The sequence below is a fragment of the Seriola aureovittata genome, chromosome 5 (assembly GCF_021018895.1).
Source record: "Seriola aureovittata isolate HTS-2021-v1 ecotype China chromosome 5, ASM2101889v1, whole genome shotgun sequence".
Taxonomy (NCBI): domain Eukaryota; kingdom Metazoa; phylum Chordata; class Actinopteri; order Carangiformes; family Carangidae; genus Seriola; species Seriola aureovittata.
In genome coordinates, this window is record NC_079368.1 from 10,633,465 (window position 1) to 10,661,264 (window position 27,800).

A 27,800-nucleotide genomic window follows, 5' to 3' on the forward strand; every position below is an offset into this window, starting at 1 on the left:
GGTTTTCTCATAATTTGCAGTTGTTTGAAGCCATGTAGAAGCCAAATTCTGGGCAGATTTTCACATTGCCATGGCAACGGCAGCTCCTGACCTGTGTGCGTGCGTGTGTGCGCCTAGCAACCAGATAACCAACTCTCCAAGCTCTGCTAGCTTTACATTAGCCGCATGTTAGGTCTTAAATTACATTTAGTTAGGTCTTAAATATGTAAGTCCATTTACTTCTTCCTTCATTGCTTTTTGTTTTGTTTTGTTAAAAGAGTGAATGATGTTGTGACGGTCTCTGCTGAGACAGAGGAGATAAAAGCTACTAGCCCTCTCTCGCTGTCACTTCTAGTCGCGTTGCTCTCCTCCCCAGTAATGTTAAATTTAGCACAGAAAAAAACATAATAGTGGTAATTTAAATAGCGGTTCATGGGATTTATTAACCCTCAGGGGTCCCTCTGTCCTTTTTTGGACATTTTCTTCACTTTTCTTTTTTGATTTGCTGATAATTTTGGCTGTGTTACAGCTGAAGGTATGGATTTCTGCAAGAAAGTGTCTTTTTTGACATATTTTTAAAATCTAATGTCAGTTACTGTTACAGGTTTATTATACACTGGTAACACATTTTGTACCCTCTGGGGTTCCTCGTGTCCAAAAAAGGACACACAAAGAAAATGCTATAAAATCATCATATATCAATATTTTTTTCTGCTTTTTTTGCATAAATCTCTTAAACCACTTCAGTTCTGCTCAAACCTACCAAATGTTTATTAGTTTTCAGGATTTTAACCCTTTAAATGCCCGTTTGAAGACATGTTGCCTCTTGTTTTATTAAAAAAAAACAACACAGAATATGAGATATTTCCCACATAATACATGATGGAGGGATGTGACATTGTTTTATATCAGAGTCTTTTATATCAAGACATTTCTCAAAACCAGAATATGATCACGGTGACTTTTGAACACTGGAAATAAATCATGTACTCATCCCGGCAGTAGCCCCCGTGGCACTCAAAATTTCCCTGGAATTTCCTAGTTATTTTTATTATTATACTCTATTGTTTTTTAAATTCCATTTCACTTCTGTATTATTTTAAGTTCCTGATTTTATTTGCCTTAGTCCTGAAATATTTTAATCCTGGTTGAACCATGTGAAGCATTTTGAAACTTTGTTTTGACAAGTGCTGCATAAAGAAAGATTATTATTATTATATATTTTTACAAAAACTATGACTACTACGACTTATGTAATAGATATTAAGACACGAGAGCTTTGAGAAGTGCCTACGTGTGGGTGTGTTGATATAGTTTTTTTGGAATCCATTGTAACTGACACAATTCAAGCAAATGATCTTTGTTAGTGAGAAATTAAGTGTTTTACAGCTTTCTTTGAACGATTAAAAATGATTTTAATCTTTGAGATTTCAGGTGTGTTATAAGTGTGAAATGTGAAATCTACTAAAGACACAAAAATTGTTTAATGTCAGAGTTAGTGAGAACTTTTTTCAAAGTGATAGATTCACCTTTTCTAATAGTGTAACTGTAGCTCTGCTCAGTTTATAGGCACTATTAGACTCTGTTCTAGTATTCGCTGGTATGCATATATAATGCTTACAATGCTTTTTTGGCCCTGCCATTTCACCTTATCTGAATCCGGACACCAAATTGTAGGCCTAAGTAGGTTTTAGTTCTCAAGGGACCACACAAAATGAGAGTTAAGTATGTTTACCTTAAGGTTTTGGGTAAGCAAAGCTCTAGCATATTGTAGATGAACACAGAGGAAAGAATGCATCAGAGCTTTGTCATTTATCACCAGAGCACTAACAACTCTGCAGCTCAAATAGCTTAATGGCTCAATTATTTTAGCAAAATGGTGACCACATGTTTTAAAAGTGTGGCTACGTTGATTCCAAGGCATTAGCTGTGCTAGAATGAATGTTCTGTACTCTGTAAACAAATAATCATGCACACATACAATGACAAAGAGAGATATGAGAGCATAATATGAATCAAGAGCCATGTGTCTTAAAATGTTCCATAATGCATAATCTGTACGTGAAGTAAGTATGTAAACCACTTACAGTGGAAATGTAAAACACATGCTTGATTAATCATCTGTGCTTCAAACACTAAAGGTGGTACTGAGAGTCAGGAATTTGGGAATTAATATGGAAAGTGTCTCCTGTGGAATTTTACTGACTACCAATTAATAAAAATATCCATAAAAGGTCAAGAAAGTTCTTTTGTCAAAGTTTTTTCCAATGCCTAATGTGACTCCTCAAAACACACACGCACACAAACACACACACAGAGACAGACAAATACAACTCTCCTGTTGAGGTAATGGATGAATATTGATAGTATTGTCCTTGAATCAAGCTTTGTAAAGTTGTTGTAAAAGTGAAAAGCAAAAAAGCAAAAAAAAAAAAAAGATCTGGGTAGATGCATTTATTTAGTGATGAAGTAGTGACCCCTGCAGGAGAAATTCTCACACTGTCATAAATATGCAGCCACTCCAATCAATTTTAAAACTTACTTAGAAATTTTGTAATGTTAATCTGATAAATTAAATCTATTTTTGGTGAGTTTGACTTTTGATGAAACAACTAATTCAAGATAGAGGTTGACGTTTTATTCTAATCCAAAGTTTCTCAAGCTTGAGGCTGGAACCTCCTGTTGGCTTATTGCCTGTCCACATGGGCTTCCAGGAGATCTGTAAAAGTGATATTCTGATTTTGTTTGCTCCATATTTTTTAAATACTGAGAGACCAACAGAGTGAGTGGTGAAACAGGCATGCAAAAGACTGGAGAAACTTGAAGCTACAGTATGAGGAGACATGTATGCATGACAGACCAGATCCCAGAGTGTATGTAAATGATGAGGATTTTCATCTTAGACAAGAAGTCTACTGAGTGCTCAGAGTGGTTTTGATATACCTATTGTATGATAATGAAAACTGAAATGGGATGCCTTTGAATAAAAGCACAGATGTAGTACATTCCAGTGAGGTTACAAATTCCCGACAGACTGACTCTGCTGTAAGATTGCAAATAATGATATCAGTAAGTTTGACTTAATATAGGCAAGAAAGAGAAGGATCTATTTAACTGCTTCGTCCAACCTTTACCTATCAAAAGAAAGGAAAAGAAAGAAAAAGGAAGATAATCCACATAGAGTGTGGATTGTCTGTTCAAATTGTTTTGCAGCTGGCTAGAGTGGGTTGTTATCACCCCTTTACTCAACTGATGCTATAATAATAAAAGGCTGGTAAACATGACGGCTCACAGTTACATCTACACAATCATTTTCCACCACAGACAACTGGGATTCAGCAGGATTCCCATGACATTTTGTTTTCATTTGCATTACAATTCCTGATACGCGTGGCATTCTTAAAACTTGCATAGCAATGTATGCATGTAAAGTTATATAATATAAAAATATATATACGTATATATATATAGTTTATAGTATATATATATTTTTATATAATTTTGTTTTACCTAAAAAACAAAATCCTGAATTCCAAAAAATCTGAAATCTGTTTTTCAAAAGCTGCTACACTTTAACAGGAATATTGCATCTGTCTGATGTCTTGCAGACATTCTGAATCTCTGAAAATCAGGGTCAGTGTGACACAGTTCTCCTCTCACGCTTGTTGTGGAGGAGTTCAGCTTAAGCCTTAAATTCTGCAGAATTACTGTCAACTGTTGTAGTCTTGAGGTTTTGAAAGTGTCGTATGACAACTAAAATATGATGTATTGTTCTTTTTATCACACAGGAAAGGGAGCCTTCTTTAGCTGCCTGCAGGTCCAACTATTTTTTTTCTTGTTGTCTCAAAGTGCCTACATTTATTACATTAAGCAGGCAAAAAAATGAACTATAATAATAACTATTTTACCCCCTTAACACTTAAATATCCATCGGTACCCTATGTATATTATGTAAAGAACTAAATCTAATCTCGTTTGAAATGTTCAAAACCAATGTACACCTTACTAGAACTGAAAAAATAATCTGATTTACGTCGCATGGGGAAGACCTTCAGACCAGCTACATTTTGCAGAAATCTAAACATAAGCTACTTTAAACTACTTGTAACTACTGCAACTTTGAGATTTAAACGGATCCGTGCAGCACTGAGCCGCTCACACTGTCGGCCCGTTTAGTTTTTACTGTGCGGGCTAGATCCTCGGGACTAGGGAAGATTGACAGGAAGTGGTTGTTCATTTGACCAATCACATCACGAGAAGTCCAGCAGGATGGAGCCTGCAGAGGGGAGCTGGAGAGGACTCTTCCCAATAGCACCTTCTCTGTTTGTAGCTACGTTAGCTCTGTCATTAAGTTAGTTGACCACCCTTGTTTTCACAGCTTGCTGGACGCACTAAAGCACTGGAAGTCTGTCATCTTCACTACGACACAGACGAGTAGAGCAGCCGGCGAACGAAGAAACATTTCGGGTGGATGATAGCAGTGGAGATGTGTCATAAGCTGCATTGGACACTAAGAACCTACCTGGCTACCTGTCTATCAACTGACAGCTGTCACCGCACCTAGCTGCTCAGCTAGCTGGCTAAGTGAGCTAACGGCTAACAAGTGTTTTTTTTCCGGGCTCATAGCCTGGCTAATTTAGCCAGCCAGCGCTGCTCTCGGTTCAGAGTGGAAATCAGTGACTCCCGCAAAAACGTTAGATTTTATTTTTTCCTCAAGATTATTTGACTCCGCCTGCTGTTCAAATCATGAGTTAGCCAAGGAGCGTCGGAGAGCAGTGTTTGGAATATTTTGAAATCCAGCATTTCCTAGCATTTAGCTTGGAGCTAGCTAGCTGCATTCATTCAATTATTGAAAAGCTGCTAAAGCGTTAACAACAACACCTTAGCGGATAGGGACTGGGTACATCCAACCATAGTCTTTGTTAGGATACTGATACATTTTTGGACTTGACCTTGCCGTGGCCAACATCTGGGGGAAATGAAGAAATTTTTTGATTCTCGCCGGGAGTTGGTGAGCTCTGGGCCTGGTTCCGGAGCCGGTGGAGGAGGCGCTGGTTCCGGCGGTGGTGGCAGCTTCATCGGACGGGTCTTCACCATAGGACGCTATCAAGTGACCGTCGAGGAAATTGTCGCAGAAGGTGAACTATAGCTTTCTGTTGCGTGGATTACAAACTTGTAACACAACCACTTTTACCCAGATCCACAATCTGAGTTTCACCACATTGTTGTGAGGATGGAGAGTCAAGTAACATAAAATGAGTGGGCCTGTTTTGTTGGATTGTGGCCCAGCTAGATTACCAACACTATCACCTTTATAACATGTTATTGGTGGGATAGGCAGCGGCTGACACAAGGCTATAGCAGTTACACTATCAGTTGTGGCCAGCTCAGGCTGCTATTTTGATGTTCATTTACTTGTCAGGACGAATTGTTTCAGCCACACTTTTCTTTTGTGGCCTGAGTTTGGTTGCTTCTGTGCAATAAACATAAGAGTGGGAAAGAAAAGATTTCAAGGTTGAAAATTCAAATGTGAGAGAAGGTGTGTTATAAAACTGTTTATTTAGATTGTCTTCTCTTTGCATGACTTCACTCTTTACCTCAAGGCTGGGAGGAACATGGTATGACTGGATTTTCTACTGTGTTGCAAAGGACCAATGACAAGCTGAGTCATCTGTCTTGATATTTACACAGGGAGTGACAAATCTCAAATGTAGATTCAAGAAGTTTGGATGAACAATTTGTTGTTTGTTAGAAGGTGGGAATGGTTACTAGGATGTACAGCCACATAAAACATTAACTCCTGACAAGGAGGGGCTTTCCCACCTAATTTCGTATTATACTGGGGGCTCAGACCTTAACATGTTAAAAATCTCTCATGTTGATAAGCTGCAGGGGAATCCAAATCGTTAAGTTCAAGTGTGAGAAATGTTTTGTTAACATTTAGGGTAGACTAAGGTAGACCAGAACATAATTAATCAGGCTTTGTGATGAGCGTAACAGGTTCCCTATGGTCATTTGTCTTTGCAATGAGAGTCTTCCATGCTCTGTCAGGTAAGAGCGCCTGTTACTAAAAAATAGATGAAAGACGACTGATTAATTCATCAGTACTATAGATGGCCACCATCTGTTTGACCACACCATGGCTTTATGAATGGGTTAGACATCTAACCTCTGTCCTGCCCTGCACTGTGAGTGAGGACTATGGTAGTTTTCTTATAAGTTCCGGATAAACTTTTGCCTTGATGCAGACACTCACCTGAGAGAGGCACCTTTCGGATTGGTTATTATTTTGCCTCATAAACAGGATTTTGTGCAGACAGTAAAAATTAATACTTTCTCCAAGATTCAAAATCTTTCAGAAAACGCTAGTTGTAATGTTTTTCTAGAGATGATATTTTCTTGCTCGGGCAGTGGACCTACTGCTTGCAATCTGACTCCCTCCAGTGTCACCAGACCTATTTATTCAGATGGTTTTGGTTGTAGCCTGGGCTGTTAGTTTCTGTAAGCTTGCTGCTCCATTTGGAAATGATCTTTTTTGCCTCTGCCTCCTCCCTTTGTTGTCATTGTTGAACTCTGTTGCCTTTAGCTGCAATAAACACACTTTTCATGATATAAAGAGTCTATAAAAAGTCTCTATACTGGCTCTTGTAGCCGAAGGCCTACAGTTACATGCTGGGAGTCATCTCATTTTTGTAGTTTTTTATTTTAACCATTTGGGTTTAAGTCTGTGATTTCTTCTCAACCAATTGACTGAGGATTTTCTTAGACAAAGCTTTATGTCTTTACGGTCAACAAAATGTTTTTTCTTTTTTCCATAAAGAGTATGACATGTGACATATGTAACATATTGCATTGTGACAGAGAACACTACATAACATCATCTGTAAACAAAATCATCCAGTTTTCAAAGCTAAAACTTTGTAAGTAAGACAATTTGTCCATGCTTATTTTGTCTCCTGTAGATCAGTTGTGCTATTAATTCTTGCCGTCATTGCAGTGTCGTGTAACCTCGCAGAGCATGTTTGTAAACAGCATAGTAGTCGTGAGGACATGTGCTGTGTTTAGTCTAAAGCCCAATGTCCAAGTTGCATTACACTGATGACAAATGATGAGTGAACACTGTAACCATTCACTGAGCGTTTCATAGCGGTGCCTAAAGGTGTATTTTTGTGCGCATTTGCATTAGCGTGTATGCATAAGCTAGAGTGGTATAATCCTGACAGTCAGTTACGTCAAAGGGGCAGTGGCTATTTGTAGCTGTACTTACAGTTATTTGGTCACACTGTCTACTGAGATTGTAGACCACTGCTAAATGTTGCTTAAGAAGGCTGCTAATCCTTCTCATTTCTTACAGGCATCTCAGATTAGACTGTGCGAGACAACAGGGGTTCAGCTTTCTGAACTCTGACAGACCACACACACATAAACATATAAGACCCATGTCTCATGTGCTCAGGAAGTGTGTTTCTCTTCGCTCTGTATTCAGACTCTGTGTTATTTACTCCACGTCTCAAGCACATTGCTTCTCTGTGTCTTGACTTATGACTAGTTACTTAGCCAGCCTGTGCTCTGCCAGTAGTACCGTGTGTGTTGGTGCAGCATCCCTTTGCAGATTTTTGCACTTCAATGTGAAATGTCCGATCATTGAGTTTATGGTTGATGACATCAGTAAATGTGATTTGTTATCACCCACAATGACCAGGCTCCACACTGTTACTGAAACACACATGATTTCAAAGTGGGCTTATTGTATTTATTGGCCTATTTAGGAAAGCCTGTCAAAAAACTCCTATTGTCTTTTGTACTTCATTCATTTAGAGATCACAGTGATGTAGCCTAATGCAGATATAATCAAACATCAACCAGACCGATCACATGGAACTGTCCTTGGCTTAGTGATGCCAGCTGGATGAGTCAGCCCAGTGCATGGCATTAACACAAGCTGTGAGAGAAAAAAAACTGTGATCAGAAGAGCTACAGTAACAACAAAATGCAAGCCTTTAATGTGAAAGTAGCTAGATGCTCTCGATATAAAATTTAGAGAGTGCCAAATGAAAGCTGAGGCTAGTTCATATTTAGAAGTCAATGAAGATAAAGACTTGGTGTAATACAGCTGTCCACATTTTCACCAATTTTCTCACCAATTTTATTGTGTATTTTCCAATAGATAATTTGTACTGTACAATAATAGAAATATCCATGCATATCTGTTGAAAGATACATTTGCTATATTTATCGTTGTAGTTGTTGGTGGTTTCAGTTGCTATTGATGGACACAACCATCTTATGGTGTTTCTTATGTGTCAGCATCACTCTGACCAAAGGTGGGATGATGAATTCTCTCACTTCCTGTGTCAGTTTTGTCGACTTTTTCCATCCTTCCCCCTCAGCACAACTGCTGACTCACACGGTGCTGTTTCAAGCTCCTCTTACCAGTTTTCCAGTCAGCCTTGCACTGCATGCATATAGGCACTTCTTTCCTTGCCTCATGACTATGTTAACATGAAATACGTACAAATATATTAGTTTAGCAAACGCCAATGACATTACTCCATCAGTCAGCCTCAGCTGCTAGTATTAAGAGATGTGTGATCTGGTTTACAACACAACTGAGGGGGGTTTGGCTAAAAGTTGTTTTTAAAAAAATTTAACTTTAGTATCTATGTTTCTGTCAGAATTATCTTTTAATGACCTACAATCTTTGTTCAGGAGTCTTTCTTGGTTACACTAGAGGAGATCTATATAATATCAACAACTGACAGTGACTGTAGTGAAAATTGAAATTAACCCCTTATTAATATCACTTCACTTCTTAAATGTAAAATCAAAAAAACAATATAACAACATACAAACAATATAACCTTATGTGACTGTCCCTGTTGCTTAAAGTTCATAATGCAATTACAGAATTATCATATTATTAAGTTAGTTTTTCGACCTGAAATGTATGTGTTCATTCTCTTTTCTTTATCCCTCTATTCATTTGCAGGGGGTTTTGCCATAGTTTTTTTGGTGCGGACTCATCAGGGCTTACGTTGTGCACTAAAAAGGATGTATGTCAACAATGAACATGATCTGCAGGTCTGCAAACTTGAGATACAGATTATGGTGAGTAAGATAGTCCAGTAACTGACTGCTGAGTTCAGCAAACTACACTTACTAGGAAGTGGTCTTTTATGAGTGGAATGTGTTGAAATGAGTGGAATTACAGGCATAAGGAAAAAATTACTGTAATATAACTAGATAAATAAAGAATTGACATTCACATATTTTCTTTGATTTTCTGAACTTTTTTGTCTGAAGTCTTAATGCTTGAAGTCCTATGTACTTCAAGTACAAACTCTGAGAATTATCTGAAAATACTCTTTGACCCAGGAATAGTGATGGCAGTGGAAGGGAGCTCAAGGGTTGGTTTGTAGGTAACACCCATGTAACGTAAGGAATTCAGCTGAAAATGTTGAATTGGCACTTTGCCATCTATACTCCCTTGCTCATCCATTTCCCAACTACAGTCCTTACTGTAAATTAAACTAAGCAGTTCCAGCAACCACACCCTGGGTGGCAGGACTATTACTAGATTGTTATCATTATTACTTCCAGACCTTTGGATAGAAATAGACTTAATAGTTAAAAAGCATGGATATATTTTGTAATTTACCAAGCCAAATGTTTTTGGACTGTAAAATCTGTGAAAACTGTATCTCCGTGTTTTGTCATTGTTGCTCTTTCTGTTTTTGTTTACACAGAGGGACCTAGTGGGCAACAAAAACATAGTTGGTTTCCTGGACTCCAGCATAACTGCAGTTGGAGCTGGTGATGTCTGGGAAGTCCTAATCTTAATGGACTTCTGCCGAGGTAAATTGGTCCACCACCCACCCACCCCCCACCCACCCCTTGCGCCTTCCTGTCTCTGTTGAATTCAAAGCTCCATCACCATCGGCTTCTCACAGCATCCTGTTCTGTTCAAAGGCAAATGTTCAATGGACAGTTGTCGTGGTCGATAGAACTTATGTGTCAGTCGATACATTACTGAGTGGTGTTGTTAATAGAAAGTTCAAATATTAACATTACTGTGTAGTTGTTGAAGCCTCTATAGAGTAAAGTTGACAGAAAACAAAACTCTGTGAAAGAGTTTTGCTGAATGTACGCTTTTGTATTTATTATAGACGTTAAAACAATTTTAAGAAATCATTTTGTTACTTGCTATAACCTCCAAACAGGAAATTACATGGAAGTTAGTGATCTGGTTGTGGCAGTGTTTATGTGGTTGTTCACTACTTTTAATAGTCTCTTAGTTGACCTATTTATTTTATGTAGGTGGGCAGGTGGTTAACCTAATGAACCAGCGGTTACAGACAGGCTTCACTGAACCAGAGGTGTTACAGATCTTTTGTGACACATGCGAGGCGCTCGCTCGTCTCCACCAGTGCAAAACTCCAATTATCCATCGAGATCTCAAGGTAAGTTTAATTCATTTCCCAATATGCACATACTACAACTGCATAAAGCTAGGTAACTGATAGCCACACAAATTATTAAGAGTAGGAAATCTATTGTGACATTGTTGTTTACATAATCCATCAGTTCTTACAAGTCTCATCTTGATTCCTCATACAGGTGGAAAACATTCTCCTGCACGATCGGGGGCACTACGTGCTCTGTGACTTTGGAAGTGCCACCAACCGCTTCCAAAACCCTCAAACAGAGGGGGTGCCAGTCGTAGAGGAGGAAATCAAAAAGTGAGTTTTCTTTATACTTTCTTTATATCCTTTTTATCTAACTTTAAAGTTCAGAAGCTCACTGGTCTTCTCTCAAAACCAGGTACACTACTCTGTCATACCGTGCTCCAGAGATGGTCAACCTCTACGGTGGAAAGGTCATCACAACAAAAGCAGACATTTGGGTGAGAAGGACTGTGTTCATTACTATGCTACATTATGCTCACTATAGGATCACATAAATTGACTATCTTAATGACATGCTGGATATAGTGTGTTGATTTTCTTTTCTGTATAGGCAATGGGTTGTCTACTCTATAAGCTGTGTTACTTCACACTTCCTTTTGGGGAGAGCCAAGTGGCTATCTGTGATGGCAGCTTCACAATCCCAGACAACTCCCGCTACTCCCAGGACATGCACTGTCTCATTAGTGAGTAGCCTTGATCATCAGATTATACTCACTGTCCTACTTACTGCATATCTACCCTGTAAATGTGCAGTTAACTTTGTCTATGAATTTCCATGTTTCTGACTCAAAATAAATTTTACTTCTCAGGATACATGCTGGAACCTGACCCAGATAAGAGACCAGACATCTACCAAGTATCCTACTTTTCCTTTAAACTGGCGCGACGAGAGTGTCCAGTCCCAAATGTACATGTAAGTCAGCATGGCCAGAGGAAGGACAGGAATTTGAGAGAAGAATATACTAAAGGGTTAATGGTTGATAATGTAGGCCTTGTTATATATCTCGTGTATGATGGTTTCAGCTGTCTCCTTGCTTTCCAAAAAGAACACAGTTCGAGGCCATAATGATATTGAAGAGAAGCTACGCTTTCTAGCTTTTGCCAGTTGGCTGCCCTCCAGTCTTCATGACTTTTCTAATGTATTTACAAAGTAGCTTGGCACCTGAACGTCTGATTCAGCCAAATTCTGCCAAAGTATTATTAAAGTGGGCAATTACTTTGCATTAATGGAAGCTGCAAATCCATACTCTAGATTAGCAGTGACGCCCAAAATATTTTCTTAATACCTGACTGATATAAAAATTTTAAACTGTTTGGTTTGATTGTCTTTGATAAATTGGAAATCCTCTTACTGTTGTAGAATTCGCCCATTCCTGCAAAACTTCCTGAGCCAATCAGAGCCAGTGAAGCAGTGGCCAAAAAGAGTCAAACCAAAGCCAGGTGAGTGGCAAGCAAAGCATTTATTGTTATCATTATAGGACACTCTACCCTTACCCGTCAGTTCTTTCTTTTCCTTCCATCAGGCTTACAGACCCCATTCCTACCATGGAAACCTCAATTGCACCTCGACAACGACCCAAGGCTGGCCAGGCTCAGCCCCAGCCGATATCGGGCATTCTCCCCATCCAGCCAGCTCTCACCCCTCGCAAGAGACCCAATGTGCCAGCTGGAGCGCCCCAGGCCATAGGTATACATAGCTCCTTAATATCTCAATATGTCAGTGTTAAGACCATTGGTGATAGAAGTGTGCAGTTATGATGATGGTTATCCTGGTGATAATATACTAATATTTGCAAAAGAATGTATTGGACTTAATGAACTGGTCCAGGATTGTATTCCTGCTGGTTCAATGAACCTGTTCTTAAAAGGCTTTTGTTTGTCTTTTTATGAGCCCTCTGACAGTTTGACAGGACCATCCATCTGTGGCCCACTTACAAAGACAGAATAGATGGTGGCTTGATGTTACATTAATTACAGCAACATATTCCCATACGGCTGCACGGTGGTGCAATGGTTAGCGCTGTCGCCTCACAGCAAGAAGGGTCCGGGTTCGAGTCCCGGCTCGGCTGTGGGATCTTTCTGTGTGGAGTTTGCATGTTCTCCCCATGCCAGTGTGGGTTCTCTCCGGGTACTCCGGCTTCCTCCCACAGTCCAAAGACATGCAAAATGGGGACTAGGCTAATTGGATACTCTAAATTGACCATAGGTGTGGCTGTGAGTGTGAATGGTTGTCTGTCTCTATGTGTTTGCCCTGCGATGGACTGGCGACCTGTCCAGGGTGTACCCCGCCTCTCGCCCGAAAAGATGCTGGGATAGGCTCCAGCCCCCCCGCGACCCTACTAGAGGATAAGCGGTAGAAAATGAATGAATGAATGAATGAATATTCCCATACAGCTCATGCACTTGCTGCATCTCCATCTTATTAGTGTTTGTGAGATAAAATGTTAATTTATTGAAATGAAAAGCAAAAAATACTAAAGACACTATCAAAAACATCTAAATATTTAACTGCAAAATAAATGCATTCATTGTCACCATAAATTGTTGTTGAGTATGTCCTGGTTTTTTCTTCAGATGAAAGTAGAGACAAGGTTTAAAGTATCACTTCACCAAAATATTACCAGCTATTGAAAAACTGTTCATGTTTTTTGGAGGGTCCTTTTTGACATTCAGGGAAACATACAATTACACAAATACTTGTGCGTGCACACATGCACACACAAACACATGCTTTTACAATATGTCAAGAGTTTGTATACGTGACAGCTGGATTAAAACGAGAATCTGTGCGATTGTTATTTGCACAGATTCCTCACGTCTTCAGAAATGTGGGTGCAACTTTAAAAATATAATTTTGAAGTGATAAATGACAGTTTTTGTCTCTTTTCCAGGTGTTGGTATCAGTGGCCCACCTCCAGCTGCAGCTGCTGTCCAACCTGCTCAACAGGGCCCTGCTGCACAGGCTGCATCACAGCCAGGCCAGGCAGCCAGCATGCAGCCACAGGCTACACCGCAGCATCACCAGCTCCTCATGAAGCAGCAGCAAGCTTCGGCCTTCTTAAGTCCACAGAGTAACCAGCAGGTAGGCATCCATGCAAAACAAGAATGGAAGTACTGTTGTAGTACTTTACAGTACTGTAGCTGTATTGTGTGTTTAACTCTCACTCAGGAGTGCTATGTACACATGCTGAGACGTTTTCAGGCATAAGGGTCTAATTTTCAAACTAAAATCATTAACAGACCCTTTTGGGCAAATAGTTCCAGGAACAATGTTTGGAGATAACTTGTGGAATAAATGTAGCTTCATTCACAGAACATTCCTGCTTTCTTTAGCACAGACGTGTTTGATTTTCCACAGATTTCTACAGATTACAAACTAGACCAATAACGGAAAAGCAATGGCTTTGTTTGAGATATGATTTTATTCAAAATATTTGCAGGTAGCGTACAGGAGTCCATCTGCTTTCTAGAAAAGCTCTTGTAGCTGAAAAGCCCTGTATGTTGACCTGTGTAATTGACTATTTACAGAAGGGAAGCTACTTGTGGTGCATGGTGACACCGTGGTTGCAGGTGTTGTGAATGTATTTATTTTAATTACCAGTACAGACACAGTTTGGATTATCAGTTTTTTCAGCTATTCTTGATTCAATTCATAGTCGTTGTCCATGCAATATCACACACAATGTGATACCACACGCAAACTGATGTATTGCGCTGGTAATGAGTCATAATCTAAAAACACTCAAACACGTTCTGCACATCTGTTTGACCATGCTATCTGTGTGGCTTTTTTTGTTTGATGTTTTCAATGTAAGTCTTTAACAAACCATTCAATTTTCTATGAATGTTCCTGGTTTATAGTGTGTTTTTGTAAAACCTGCAGTTAGTTTCAGTGAAGATAAAAATTCAGTTGTACTTCATATGTAATCATAACTGGTATATTTTGCAGGCCGAACCCATGCATTTAGAGTGCTCTGGATCTTGAAAGCCTATTTATTATGGGTTTGTGTGCAGCTCTCGTCAAATGTCACATCATCTCGTCTCACCTTCATTCGTCTATTTGTCTCTCGCTCTTTGTATCTGTCTGTCTCTCTTTCCTTTATTTTCTGTTGATTTCCACTGTGTGCTTATGAAAACTAAACACTGAGAAGTACTCTAATAAGTCTGCTGTGCTTGTCAAAGAGGAATAAAACATGATAAAAAAATGTATTTAAACTGGACCAAAGTTTGAAACAGAGCCTTCCTCATGACTGGCTGTGTGGTATTCCTATGTAGCATCAACTGGTACAGAGCCTCCATCACCAACCACAGCAACAACAAACAGCGTCTCAGGCGTCTACTGTGCTGCAGTCCAAAGCTAAACCTGTTCATCCAGTTGTTACTCTGCAACTGCAATACCAACAGCAGCAGCAGCATGTAGCCCATGAAACAGCAGCTCCACATCTCACACCTATCCCTGAGTCTGCAGTCATTGGTCCTGCAGCTGACCCAGAGGTTGCGGTAACATCCTACTCCTGCTGCCGTCTGCTGCTCTTTGGGTTGGGGCTGATTATTAGTTTGCCTGTAACGAATCACACCCAGATTTTTACTCTTTTCAACTTTTCTTAGCAGGAATCTTCTTAGAATATAAATGTGTTGATGCTGTGTAACTACAAATGTTCTTTAATGATGTCTTTATTATAAGAATGCCATTGAATTATTACATAGACACTGTATAAATCATGTTACAACTAAATGATTTACTTTAGCAGTCTGCACTGCTTCTTTCATACACCTACTGTATGTATTTTCATTTAACTCAAATCATGAGGTGCATCTGTTTCTGTCCAATCTTTATAATGGGAATACTTTCTTCCCTTTTCCATAACATAATTTTCTCTGAGTTGTGGTTTTGGAGGTATTTATGATACATCGTCGTCTTCAGATTTTATTTTCCAACTGATCTCGCTTGGTCTTGGGCTTTTTTCCTTTTATCTACTAAACAGATTCTCTAGCATCAGTTTTCCGTAGTCTCCAATTCCGAGCCTTTATCTTCTCATTACAGACGGCTGCCCGAGGGATTCACAAAGTAGGCTCCTTGACACCCCCCTCGTCGCCAAAGATGGCCCCTAAGAGTGGGCACAGACGCATCCTGAGCGATGTCACCCACAGTGCCGTGTTCGGGGTTCCAGTCAGCAAGTCCACCCAGCTACTTCAGGCAGCCGCGGCTGAGGCCAGCCTCAACAAGTCCAAGTGAGCAGAATTAACTCCCTTCAGTGATCTGAGGATGAACTGTCCTTTCATGGCACTGAGTGAGCTCAGAAGGCCAATAGACAGTCCATTCATATGACAGAACCCCAAAGGAGGATAAATGGCCCTTTTACATCTCAGAGAATCCAGCTTGAGAAGAATCACTTAATTCAGCCTTTAAATAACTCACTCTTATTTGCATACATCAGTAGTCCAGAGCCCACAGTCTTAAAACCCATGATCAAATTTCACTGTGCCCTTGTTTGTTTTTGCACCTCTGCACACTGCAGATCAGCCAGCACTACTCCTTCTGGCTCCCCCTGCTCGTCCCAGCAGAGTGTGTATCATCCAGGTGATGGTGACGCCCCGTCAACCCTCACTGCACCCAACACTCAGCCCAGCTGGAACCCCTTTGGGGATGATAACTTCTCCAAGCTAACGGCAGAGGAGCTGCTCAACAAAGACTTCGCAAAGTTAGCTGAGAGTAAGTTCAGCTTGTTGACTGCATACTTACACCTGCCCCATCCGTAAATAGTTGTGTAATGTAAAAATAATTGTTACTTTGCTGTTTGTCTGTGCACAGCTGCTGCACCAGGGGAGAAGATCACAGGCTCCAGTGAAAATCTTATTCCAGGGCTCAATGCTTTTCCAGGTAAGGCTTTGCATAATTCCTCTCAGTATGTCTCATTGCTTTACATACCATATGTTCCAGGAGTCTTCTCTTCGATTGATCTATCAATCATTTTTATAGCCTAGTCCAACCTGTTCTTTTCTTCTGTTCATGCTCTCACATTCCTTCATTTGTCCTCTCCCATCTGTATTCACTGTGCAATGTTAAGCTGAAAGATCTGCAGACATCATGAACGCAGGTTCAGCGTTGTTGACTGTCCCGGACCCTTTTAATACCCTTTCACTCTCTGACACCACAGGTAATTTTCTTGTCACAACATGACAGAGTACGAGCCATGCCTTTGATTCTCTCAGGCCTTGGGCTCTTGAACAAATAAATTCCTAGAGCTTACTGTTTTTATTTACTGAGGTAGTTTCCTGGACATCACACTTCCCAGAGGGGAGTGTATGAGTGCTAGTTTTGTGGTTGGGATTTGTACACAGTCCTATCTTGTTGACATAGCAAGCAGCCTCACAGTGGCTCCTTGTCAGCTCCCATGAATAGAGGCCGTAGCTACAGCTAGATCGAATCTCGTTTGCAGATCTGTGCTTTTGCTGTTGCCTGGTAACGTGAAGGACAAATTCTCCTTTGTTAATTGGATTGCCTTACTGCTGGAGGAGCCTGCTTACCACCACCACTAAGAACAAGAGAAAGTTCAGTACGCTGTTTTGTTAAAATGATGTACCAGCCTTTTATGTTCTCCTCAGTTTTGCGTTTAGCTCTATTTGGAAGTATATGCTTCTTAGCTGTGTAACCTCCATTTGTGTAGTTGTTTAAGGTCTGAACTGAAAGGATAAAAATGTTGAGGCTGTTACATAATCAGGGTGTGGTTAATCTTCTCAACCCAGCCTAAGCTGTCTCTTTGACTCTCTGTGTATCACTCATTCAAATAGGATGCACACAAGTAAACACAGAAGCAGCTGAGCAGCATTTAGAGAGAGAATATTTGAATTTAGAATTAAAAAAATGCAGCATACTGTATAAAGCATTTTGAATATCACATGTTCTCTATTGACTTCAATGAGAGAATTAGCTTGGTGACATTTAGGATTTGTAAAAAGCTTTCATCAGTGTTGGCCTCTTTCTTATAGTGAAGAGGGCAAAAGGTCACATCTGCTGTGCCATTTTCTGAGCCAACACATTCCTTGTCTAAGACCCCCACCCCATTTTGACCCATTGCAGTTTCCTGTAAGTATGAGCTGCAGTGAAAAGTCAGTCATCTTTCGATTCATGCATGGACTGTATTTCAACTTCATCAAATCCGTAATTAATGTACTAATTTACAGTCTTAAGCTTTGCCTTGACAATAATTTTCACACACAGGGAAAAGCCAACTTCATAAAGATGTCCTCTGCTCATTTGTCTGCACTGGTCCAAAAATGAGTTGAGAGGGTTGGCATGTGGTCAGAGTCTAGTGCAGTGGGACAGTCGATGTCCACTGTGGAGAAGCTTGCTGATTGCTGTGGCTTGTTTATGTAATTAAATGTTTGCTGTTTCGTAATTTAACAGTGTGTGTGGGGGGGGAACAGCTTTTCTTCAGCATTAGTTTGGCATAATAATGTTGGTAACAAATAGTTTATTTCTCCTTTGAATCATGGGATTTCACTCCACTAACACATCTTGAAGTATACAGGTATGGTGTGCAGAACGAAGTAAACTAACACATCATTAAGTTATTTTATCACGATATTATAGCTTTTCACTCTGCAAGCAACCTGATTTTCAAGTCATGGGAATGTGAAATTACCTTGAAATGTTGATGTTTTGGTCTTCATGCAAAACTGTAACAATCCTCACTGATTTTGTCAATATATAATATTTTCTCCCATTGCTATAGCTTCATATTTCTAGTTTTTCTTCTTTTTTATTTGTATGCAAAATCCTCCCTCGTTGCCTTTTTCTGTCTGTTGCAATCTGTCCATTACCTCTCTCCATCTTCTCTCTCTGGCTTGCTCACAGAGAAGCTGATTGAGGGACTGAAGTCCCCTGAAACTTCTCTGCTGCTCCCCGACCTCTTAACCCTGGCCGACCCCTTCAATAGTTCTGCAGAGAGCTCCACCAATGGTACCAGCTCTGTTCTTGTCCCCTGCCTTGCTCTAAAATTCCCCATCTGCTCTGCATGCATCTTCTTGCCTTCCTTCTTCTCTTTCACTCACATGGTCATGAAGTCAGAAAGACCCACTGCAGAAAGGAGTAAAGAAGGCCTTCACTACTTCTACCCCCATTTAGACAATGCATTTTCCTCTTACATTACTAATAATTTCTTTGTGTTGCCTTTCTCTTTCCATTTGATGTCTCCATGTAGCAAAGGCTCAGGTGTGTGTGGATTCACTTATTCCTGGTTTGGAAGCCCCCCAGGCCCAGCGACATTCAGCCCAGCCAGAGCTCATCCCCGCCAGCATGCCAGGTTAGCAGCCTGGGCCACATAAAAGGAAATCTAAGAGCAATTTTCTGTAGCATTTTCACCAAAGAATAATTATCTCCAGTTATGATCCTGTTCCCTTTGTCACTCGTTGATGTCATCTTGACCCAAGGTTTTTATTGAGGTTTTTTTTTTTTTTTTTTTTTTTTTTTTTTTTTTTACAGCTGCAGTCACTTTATTTTTTTGTGTGGAAAACACAAACTATTTTTCTCTAAGTTCAGTGACTGTAGCAGTTGCTTTATTGTAGCACAGTGACTTGATGTTTTCTAGGTGTGAAGCAGTCTATTCAATGAGAACATTGAACATATCTTTTATTATCAATGCTAATCTTGGCCAAAATCCACCTACAGTCTACATTCTTCTGTAATGATCAATATTAGCTGTAGATAACATGTAGGTTTTGGACTTGCTACCGCCCCTGACTTTGCAGCATATTTTCTATGGAATATGCACCAAGACCTTTTTTTAATGCTGATGATTATATGCTTTCAGCGCTAAAATAATAAACTGTCTTACTAACAAAATGCATTTGCCTCTGCTCCTTCAGCTAATAATCTTATTTTTACTGTGACCCATTGTCCCTCTGGCTTTGCTTCATCCTGTCATGCTGTCTCAGACTCTCTCACTGGGGAAGACACTCTGCTGGGTTGCGATCTGTTATCTCGTACTTCTCCTCATGGAAACCAGTCTGTTTCTGCTCTCCCCTCCTCCTCCTGCTCCTCTGCTCCTCCTGGCTCCGGCTCTGGATCCTGTCTGGAGGAGCTGCCGCCTGGTCAGACAGCCTCTGGTAAGACCTCCCCCTTGCAGCACCCCTCAGCTAGCCTTATGTCTGCCAAGGGTTTTGGCCCATGAAACCATCGCAGACCTCAGAGCATTTCCATAACAACAGGGCCTGTTCAAACAGAGAAAATAAAAACTTACACATGTGATACAGACATGGAATTAGACACATTAAATGCCAGTTTCAACAGACCCTTGACTCATTTGTAGAAGAGCCAAAAGCCACCTAAAATGCATGGCTTTTAAATACTGTGACTGCCCTGGCTCCATCTATTTTTAATCTACTTGCATCCTCCTTTCTTTTTGCTCTTTTCTTTGGCTGAGTTAACTTCTTTCCCCCTCCATCATTCCTTCACTTCCTCTTCCTTCACCGCAGACTCTGCTTTCCTCATGTCGTGTGGGGAGAAGGGCAATGACGACGAGTTTGACCCTATTCCTGTGCTCATCTCCAAAAACTCAAATCAAGGTAAGGTTAATAGAATCCCGAGATGAGCACTTACAACCCCTGAAGCCCAGACTGTGAGCCACAAAGATGAAAGATTTAGCCCCTAGTCCAGTCATAGTAGCTCATTCCTGTGGCTGCTGATGTGAGAAGTCTTGTATGGGTGTGCTTGTCACATTAAGGCTTTTTTATCCCATCAAGCTCTCACATTAGTCATCTTTCTCTCCTTTATGTCTAATGTTATACTCCCAGTGCTTCTCCGCCTTGCAGGTGTTTGGCTCCTTGTAGTTTATCCTGAAAGTCTCCTCATGTTAGAATTGCATTCCCTTACTCTCCCCCTGTAATGATGCAGCTGTATAAAATAATCCCAGCTCACTCTCTGCCTGTTTCTCTTTCTCTTTCTGCCCCCGTTCATGCATCTCTCTGCTCTGCCATCATTATCCCCTCATCCTCATCAACTCCTCGCTTTTAATTTCTCCATACAACCTCTGTTAATGTTACTTATTCTTTTGCTTGTCTTTCACAATCTCCCTCGACTCTTCCATGTCCATCTCTGTCTCTCTCCCTCTCTCTCTCCCTCTCTCTCTCTGTTTCTGGCACGTTTCAGGTGGTCACTCGCGCAGCAACAGTGGCAGTTCAGAGTCCAGCATCCCCAACTTGGCCCGCTCCCTTCTGCTGGTGGATCAGCTCATCGACCTCTAGAGGGGGTGGGAGAGGTCGAAGGGGCAGTGTGCAATCCTAACGAAGGGACAGGGGAGGGTGGGGGATAGAGATGGGGAAGCAGAGGCACTTAATGTAGCACCTTATGAAGTGAAACAGTGGAGCCAGCATAGATCGGTTCAGTGGAACCTTCTCTTTATGTGCCTCAGTGGCCTCAACTCCATCTCTAGTTGCCTGATTAGCTGGTTTCATATATCTCTGCTGGCTGTTGACATTCCCATGCTGGTAAAAAATCTTGTCATTAATACCTGAGCATATCGTCTGCTTCTGTCCCGCCTACACCATGGTTTTCCTCATGCTTTCCTCATACTTGCATTAATATCCCTCATGAGTGCACTGCCATGGTGATCAACTGTCATCATATGCACATGTTAAAATGCTTGATCACAGCTGCATTGCTCTCACTTTGTGTGCTTGTTCAGGGTTGAAGCTTTATTTAAACAAGCCACCTTCAGGCATGCTCATTTGTGTCAGGGGTCTGACAACAGAGTGAGGAGTGAAAATGCTGTAGACCTCCTGGATAAATTGATGCACTTTCCTATGAAAGCTTTGAACTAAACTCTTGACCAAACAAAGACACACCCTGAGTGAACCACTGAGAGCTGTTTGCACGGATTGAACCAGTTTGTGAAGGGAAAAACATCTCAGCTTTTACAGATTTTTGAAACTGTTGTGGTTCATGGTTGTGCGATGAGAATTAGGCCACATCTTTCAAACATTTTGTTTGGATATGATCTCACTGCACATGTCGAGTCTGCACCATGTACGGAAGTCAAATCAGTTTGATTCTGTGCTACTTTTCTCATATAGTATACAGTAACCATGTTTTTAACTGCTAGTTATCTAAGCTAACTTAGTACATGTATTAAGCTTCATAGGCTTCAGCATAACTGTATATTGTCACCTCTCTCTGGATGTTAAACAGGGTATTATTTCTCCCAAATAACACCTATAAATCTGTCAGTCCTGATGATGTCTTGAAATCCTGAAATTGGTGAAGTCAGTGTTAACATGGCTGATTAATTCGGCTCTGTTACCACAGCAGGATGCTTTCACTGTCAGCAGTATCTGTATCTACAACATATAGGAAGAGCATTAATGGTATGTGTGCATTTTATAATTACATATTTTTATGTGCTGGGTCATGACCTCACCATCACGTCATGATATGCACAGCAGAAATAAAAGGGAATGAAATGAGTCCATGCCAAAGCTAGTGGAAAGATTTTATTATGTGGTAGTTGTCATGTGTTGGTCTGCTCTCAGGATCAGTGAAGATGAGCAGATTTTTAGCAGCAAAGCACTGATACAGAGAGGGAGGTACACTGTAGATTTCATTGTTATTTTGTTTGTGTTTCTGGGCTGACAAAAAAGCTTTACATGAAAATCTCCCTCTCCCATTGACATCCTCCCTGTCTTATCTAGCCAGTCTGTTCCTGCCACGTACCTTGAGGTCACTCGGCCAATGTGACATTCATTTCAGCTAGAGGAGATATTCAGAAGAATCCATTATATGTACATAAAATCACTTTTCAGTTTTTTCTCATTATTGCTCATGTCAAAACTGGTAAAAGTAGATTTTTTTTAGTGTGTAATATTTAAAAACATTTCATCTATCATGGTATGAAAAAAATGTGACTATTATTGATAGTGCTTTAGAATGAATGTATGAACTAAGTACCATTATAAAATATGTAGAATTTATAAGGATATATAGAATTAAAATGTGTATGAAGCTGTATTTAAGAGTGCAAAGATGTTGACCCTGTGTCCAAAGTCCCTCCGTCTTATCGCTCCATTCACAGTCAAGCATTCAGCCAGTGCTTTTGGTTGAGATGTTATCATTGATACATGAAACAAAGTGCTTATGACTTACCTGACTGGGTAGTATTCTTAGCTCTCAACTTCTTCACATAGCACTGGTACTTGTAAATTACTGTATGTTACTGGGACAGATTTTATCCAACTGACAGTAAAACAGAGCTTATGACGGAATTTACTTCCTGATATCTCTGTAGCACCTTTCACCTCTTTCATTTGGCTGATGATTAAAGGAAGAATTGTTTGGCTTGGTAAAACAGCTGTTGTATTACAGTACACGTGTTCACAATAACTACATTCTCAATGTTAAAATCCCACTAAGTGTTAGCTTTCATTTTGGATTTTCTCAAGCCAAGGAAGGTTCATTGCATAGGCACACGGCTCTATTTAAGGTCCATATCACCTTATATATTTACATACATACAAGAAACAATGTATTTACCCTGATATGCCATCACTGGTATATATGCATAAGGTTTGGGGCATGAATAGTTTTCTCCTCTGGCCTGTATGACATTGTGAAGGGTGATCACAGACATTGACAGTACTGTTAGAACTACCGTGGGTAAACAGAGCTATGCTTTCATTTTATGTATCTCCGTCTTGCTCAGTTAAGTCATTTGCATTTGTGTGGATAATCTATGCAATCCTACAATAATGCTTCATGTTCTTATCAGACACTACAGTGCTGTATCCTGTAGAGTTCTTGCCTTGGCCGTAGAGTTTTACTTGTGTTGCTGTGTGAAACTAATGTACTTACTGTGCTGGTTGGGTTGAAATGGTGACAGGCATAATAATTAATATGTTTATATCAAAATGTTTGGCTTGAATTGGCAGCAGACGTCCATATGTCAAAGCAGGATCATTATCGAGTGTGTACTTCTATTTTTATGAATTAAGGTTAAAAAGAGAGACACTGAATAAAACGCATTAATGTGAATATAAATTAAGTCTCTTTGGGTCACATTATTTGATTTTTACTCTAAAGAGCAAAGGAGCTAGCTGACTTTATCGACAGTCTGAAGATTTGTTTTAATCGGCTGACAGATCATTTTTCCATCTGGGAACCAAATTAGATTGCTGATACTTTATGGTATCTTGTAATGCTTTTCTGCTTAATATTAAACCATTATTTAATGTGTGCTTTGCCTCTTGGAAGTATGTTTATAGCTTTTAATACAAGCATCATCAAACACATGTCTGCCTGACAACTTGTGCTGTTGTCCTTTTGAGCTTTCCTTCTCAGATTTAAAGGAAACTATCAGTGTTTTCTAGGTTTCCAAACCTTTTTCTCATCACCCCTCATATTGTAGTTGTTCTATGCTTCATGGATGTTAGTAGACACGTATTTTAAAATCACATTGTGATTTAAGGCAAGAAACTTTGGTAAAGGACTTTGGGTCCTCGAATTGTGTTCCTGCTTGGTAGGTAGTACCATAGATAGTCAGACTGCAGAGTCATTGAGTTGTATTGAGAAGGATGGATAGCTGTTATTCCACATGATTACATGAGAAGTCTCACTGACTGTTGTGCTTGGTAGTCAGTTCTGACCAGTGAGATGATCTCAAGGTAATTTATCAGTTTGATTAACTCTAATATTGGAAATGGGCTGTGGACAATTTAAAATACTGAGTGATGAGGGAAATTACCTGAAACAGTAAAACAAAACTGGTGTTTTCCTTTAATGGCTGCAACTAACATCTTCCCAAGAGCTGCTCGTTAACAGCTGCTGTCAACGCTGCCGAGGTAAGACTGATCTGTCTCTGCTCATCTGTGCAAACCTGTCTGTCCCTAACCACTTCTACTTTTGCCGTGAAGGCTCTTAGTCCTTGTTTCCACAGAACTACTGACTCCCTCTGAGCTCCCTATACCTCAACGTAATCAATCCTAACTAAAAGCAAACTGCTTCCCCTAACACAGCTGTGCTGAAACCAATTTGTGGAAACAAGGTTAATTGATGTTGTAATAGTAGAGCTGGTAGTCTTGTTTGTGTCCTGTGACTCGTTCAGACTAGAATGTGCCTGTATTGTTGGAGTCTTTTGCTGGTTCCTCACTGTTGGGTCGTTCTCACTGATGAGTGGTTCACAGATTTTAGAGATGATCCATTGGTCATACAGTATGTTGTGTTTGATTGACATTTGATGGCCTGCCAGATAAACAGGCAGTTGGACCTCAGATGGGAGAAGTTCTTTTTACTGAAAATATTTGCACTGCCTAACGTCTTTGTTCACCTTTGATATGCTTTTCTTTATCTCTGCTGTCTTACACAGATCTGCAAGGGGAGAGCAATGGCTACTCGGTGCTTGGGGAGGGACAAGAGACTGAACCTCCAGAAGGAGATTCTCAAATAAACGAGGGCTGTGTGCACTCCAGTGATGAAGAGGAGGAGAAAGAAGTCCATAAGGAGGAGCAGCAGGATGAGGGAACCAATGAGAGTGACGTAGCAGCCCATGACTGCAGCGGCTCCAGACCTCTGCTGATGGAGTCTGAGGATGAAGAGGAACAAGGACCTCAGTTAGCCCTCCACTCATCTCCGCACTCCAGCACAGTACCAACACAACCATCTACTACCTTCCAACAACCTACTCCAAGCACCTTAGCTCAGAATCATACCCAGCATGTACCCGAGCCAGCTAAGGGGACAGATGTTGCTGCAGATGTCTTCTCTACAGCCCCCTTCCGGATTGCGCAAGAAGAAGCGTCTGACGTGTTTGCCAATGCTCCGTTTCCTCGCTCCACCCTTGCACCTCAGCAGCAGCTCGACGTATTCTCTCAAGCTCCCTTTGGAAAAAGAAAGGAGGCTACAGGAGCTCTGCCTAAGACCTCATACCCTCATGCAGCTGGAGTTCATGCTGTAACCCCTGATCAAGGTGCGTTGGGACAAGTTCCCCCTCAACCATTCCGCCCTCAAGCCCTGGCCAAATATTCCCGACACTTTGAGGGACCTGTACCCCAGCAGCTAGTAGCAGCTCACAGAGTAGTGTCTAACGTGAGCAGGCAAGCCGCTGTGGCATCAGTCCCTGTTGGACCTCTTCACTCATGGACGTCAGAAGTGAGCGCTGTAGACCCCTTTGTCTCTGCACCCTTTCACCTCAAGGCTCCGCAAGAAAAGCCCTGAAGGCACACTCAGAGGTCAGGGCAGCGGGCATCAGCGCCACTGAATTATGCAAACTACAACAGGCATACTGCATGCTGTCACCAGCGCTGCAGCTGGACTGCAGGCCTGCATGGATCTCATTCTCAACTGGCTCCAATTAGATCTGATAGTGCAAGGTCATCTTTACACTTGAATGCTCCATCAGAGTAAGAAAACTGACATCCTTCCCAGACTCCTTGTCACTTTTTTATTTTATTTCCCATCACACCCATTTACCTTTTGAATTATCTTTAATCCTTTTGGTACGTACATCTACACATAGACGATATGGTGGTCAAGTATTTGATTGTTTTCTTGCCTACCTCAGTTACTTTTTGTGTCAGCGCTAAAACACCACAACAGTGAGGGAGTTCGCCTGAGGCCTTGGCAGTTTTAATTCCTGTATATTTGAGCTTTACTGTGAAACTATGATCTGACAACACCTCATTTCTCCATTGTATTAGTTCATAACTTCACAGAGGCATGGAAGAGGAAAAGACACAATAGAGCACCATTAGTGAGTGACACAGATCTGCAGTTTCTGAAAACTATTGTGAGAGTTTTGTGACAAGATGAGGAATTCATCTGTCATTGCATCAAACATGAAATTTGTAAATGGTCTTACAACTGTACCCTCAAAGTCAGATGCTGGATAATGATGCATAGATATTTCAAAGATGACATTTGTTGATATGAGATGGTTTTTTTTTTTCCTCTCTCAATCCAAAATGTTTGCATTTTTTTGTCATGTGTATTAATTTTGGTCACTGTCCTGTCTAATGAAAATGGAATATCAGTGTTTGCTCCATGTAATGTACGAACCTTATATAAATGTTAGGCATAGAAAATTCATAATAGTAGTTCCTATGTTATGTAAATGTATTAGATCCACTTTAATTTGTTTCTCCTTACTTTGTGAGATGATATCGCTGAAGCCTTACACTCTTACAGTACTTCCCTCCCACCACATCGAACAGTATAAATCACTTCTGCCTTTTGTGCCCTCCTGAAAAACTGCTGCATTTAGGCCTACATCATTTTATTGCACTTGCATTCAGCACCAAATACTTGTGTACAATCATGTACAACTTCCATTTGCTGTCTGCAGTATGCATATGCACCACGATTTCCATTTCATCTATCATAGACATCTCTGTAACTTCCAAATGTGCAACAACTGTGACTCACACTTACAAACAACCGAAGTGAAAACAATGCTTTTCCTGCAGTCACACAAATATCTACAGCACTTATGCTTCGCAGTTCCAGTCAGGGATTGTAATAGTAGTATATTGTAAGTGAAATGTTGAATGGTGACTGAATGATGGCATTCCTTTTGAATTTATTTCCATCATCATTTGGAAATATTTTATTATTGTCTTTGTGCTTTGTCAAATCATGGAACACTTTTTGGTTCCCACCAAGGCACTTTTAAGAAAGGGGATCCAACCTGTTTCAACCCAAAGTTTAAATCATGTATTCCTCTGTTGCAATGTAAAATCCTGTTTTCTTTTCTTTTTGACGTGTACAATCTTTTTTTTTTTTTTTATAAATGCTCACTTTTCTCACCCAACTTGTATACATGAAGGTTGCACATAGTCACTGACACAGGGTCAGGGTTCTCTAAGAATGGGTTTTGATTGTGACACAGCTGTAAAGTTTATTTTGAGCAGTGTTGCATAGGAAATCTTTGGAGGATTCAACAGATGATGATACTGTTGGACAAAAAAGGACAAAAAAGCACTCGAAACACTTGTTATGCTGCACAGCCTGCCTTTGAAAACCATGTTGTAAGTCATAAACAAAATATTAAATGAATGTAAAAAATAAATTGCAATTTTGGTAGTTATTTATCATCACTGAACGGCCATTTGTGAACGTAAACATTTATATTATTTATTCAAGTACTGTATCTTAATACAGTTTTGAGGCACTTATACCATTGTATTATGGTAATTTCTAATACACTACATTTTATTGAATGTTTTACTCTATTACATTTATCTGACAGCCAACTTACCAGATTTAGTTTTGTCATACATTCACCTTGACCAGCTACAACATGTGTGCTTATGTGTTCATGCAATCAACAGTAACAATCCAGTATTATAATAGGCTGTAACATGCAGCTGTAA

At 40.3% G+C, this 27,800-nt stretch overlaps 1 protein-coding gene across 9 annotated transcripts; it reads left to right on the plus strand.

Moving 5' to 3' along the window:
• The first annotated feature begins 4,239 nt into the window (after window positions 1-4,239).
• On the plus strand, window positions 4,240-27,496 carry LOC130169389 (AP2-associated protein kinase 1-like). 9 transcript variants are annotated; one of them, XM_056376099.1, is made up of 21 exons: window positions 4,241-5,117; window positions 8,969-9,087; window positions 9,726-9,834; window positions 10,297-10,439; window positions 10,597-10,718; window positions 10,801-10,882; window positions 10,996-11,128; window positions 11,255-11,358; window positions 11,806-11,885; window positions 11,969-12,132; window positions 13,337-13,527; window positions 14,721-14,945; window positions 15,490-15,677; window positions 15,965-16,158; window positions 16,258-16,326; window positions 18,304-18,408; window positions 18,650-18,751; window positions 19,383-19,553; window positions 19,923-20,012; window positions 20,596-20,695; window positions 24,800-24,935. In XM_056376099.1, the coding sequence occupies exons 1-20, from the start codon at window positions 4,958-4,960 to the stop codon at window positions 20,688-20,690; spliced, it is 2,646 nt and encodes an 881-aa protein (XP_056232074.1). In that variant the 5' UTR covers window positions 4,241-4,957; the 3' UTR covers window positions 20,691-20,695; window positions 24,800-24,935. The 9 variants fall into 9 exon arrangements, with proteins under 9 accessions (XP_056232075.1, XP_056232074.1, XP_056232073.1 ...); XM_056376098.1 differs by lacking the exon at window positions 24,800-24,935 and having other exon boundaries at window positions 20,596-23,670; XM_056376100.1 differs by lacking the exons at window positions 19,923-20,012; window positions 24,800-24,935 and having other exon boundaries at window positions 4,240-5,117; window positions 20,596-23,670.
• The last annotated feature ends 304 nt before the right edge of the window (window positions 27,497-27,800 follow it).

Excerpts from the sequence above, each read along its gene's own strand:
- LOC130169389 (XM_056376093.1), top strand. The coding sequence starts at position 4,958 with ATGAAGAAATTTTTTGATTCTCGCCGGGAGTTGGTGAGCTCTGGGCCT. Across the intron at positions 14,946-15,489 it reads CAGCTGACCCAGAGGTTGCG|ACGGCTGCCCGAGGGATTCA; the intron begins GTAACATCCTAC and ends TTCTCATTACAG. Across the intron at positions 18,752-19,382 it reads CATCCCCGCCAGCATGCCAG|ACTCTCTCACTGGGGAAGAC; the intron begins GTTAGCAGCCTG and ends ATGCTGTCTCAG.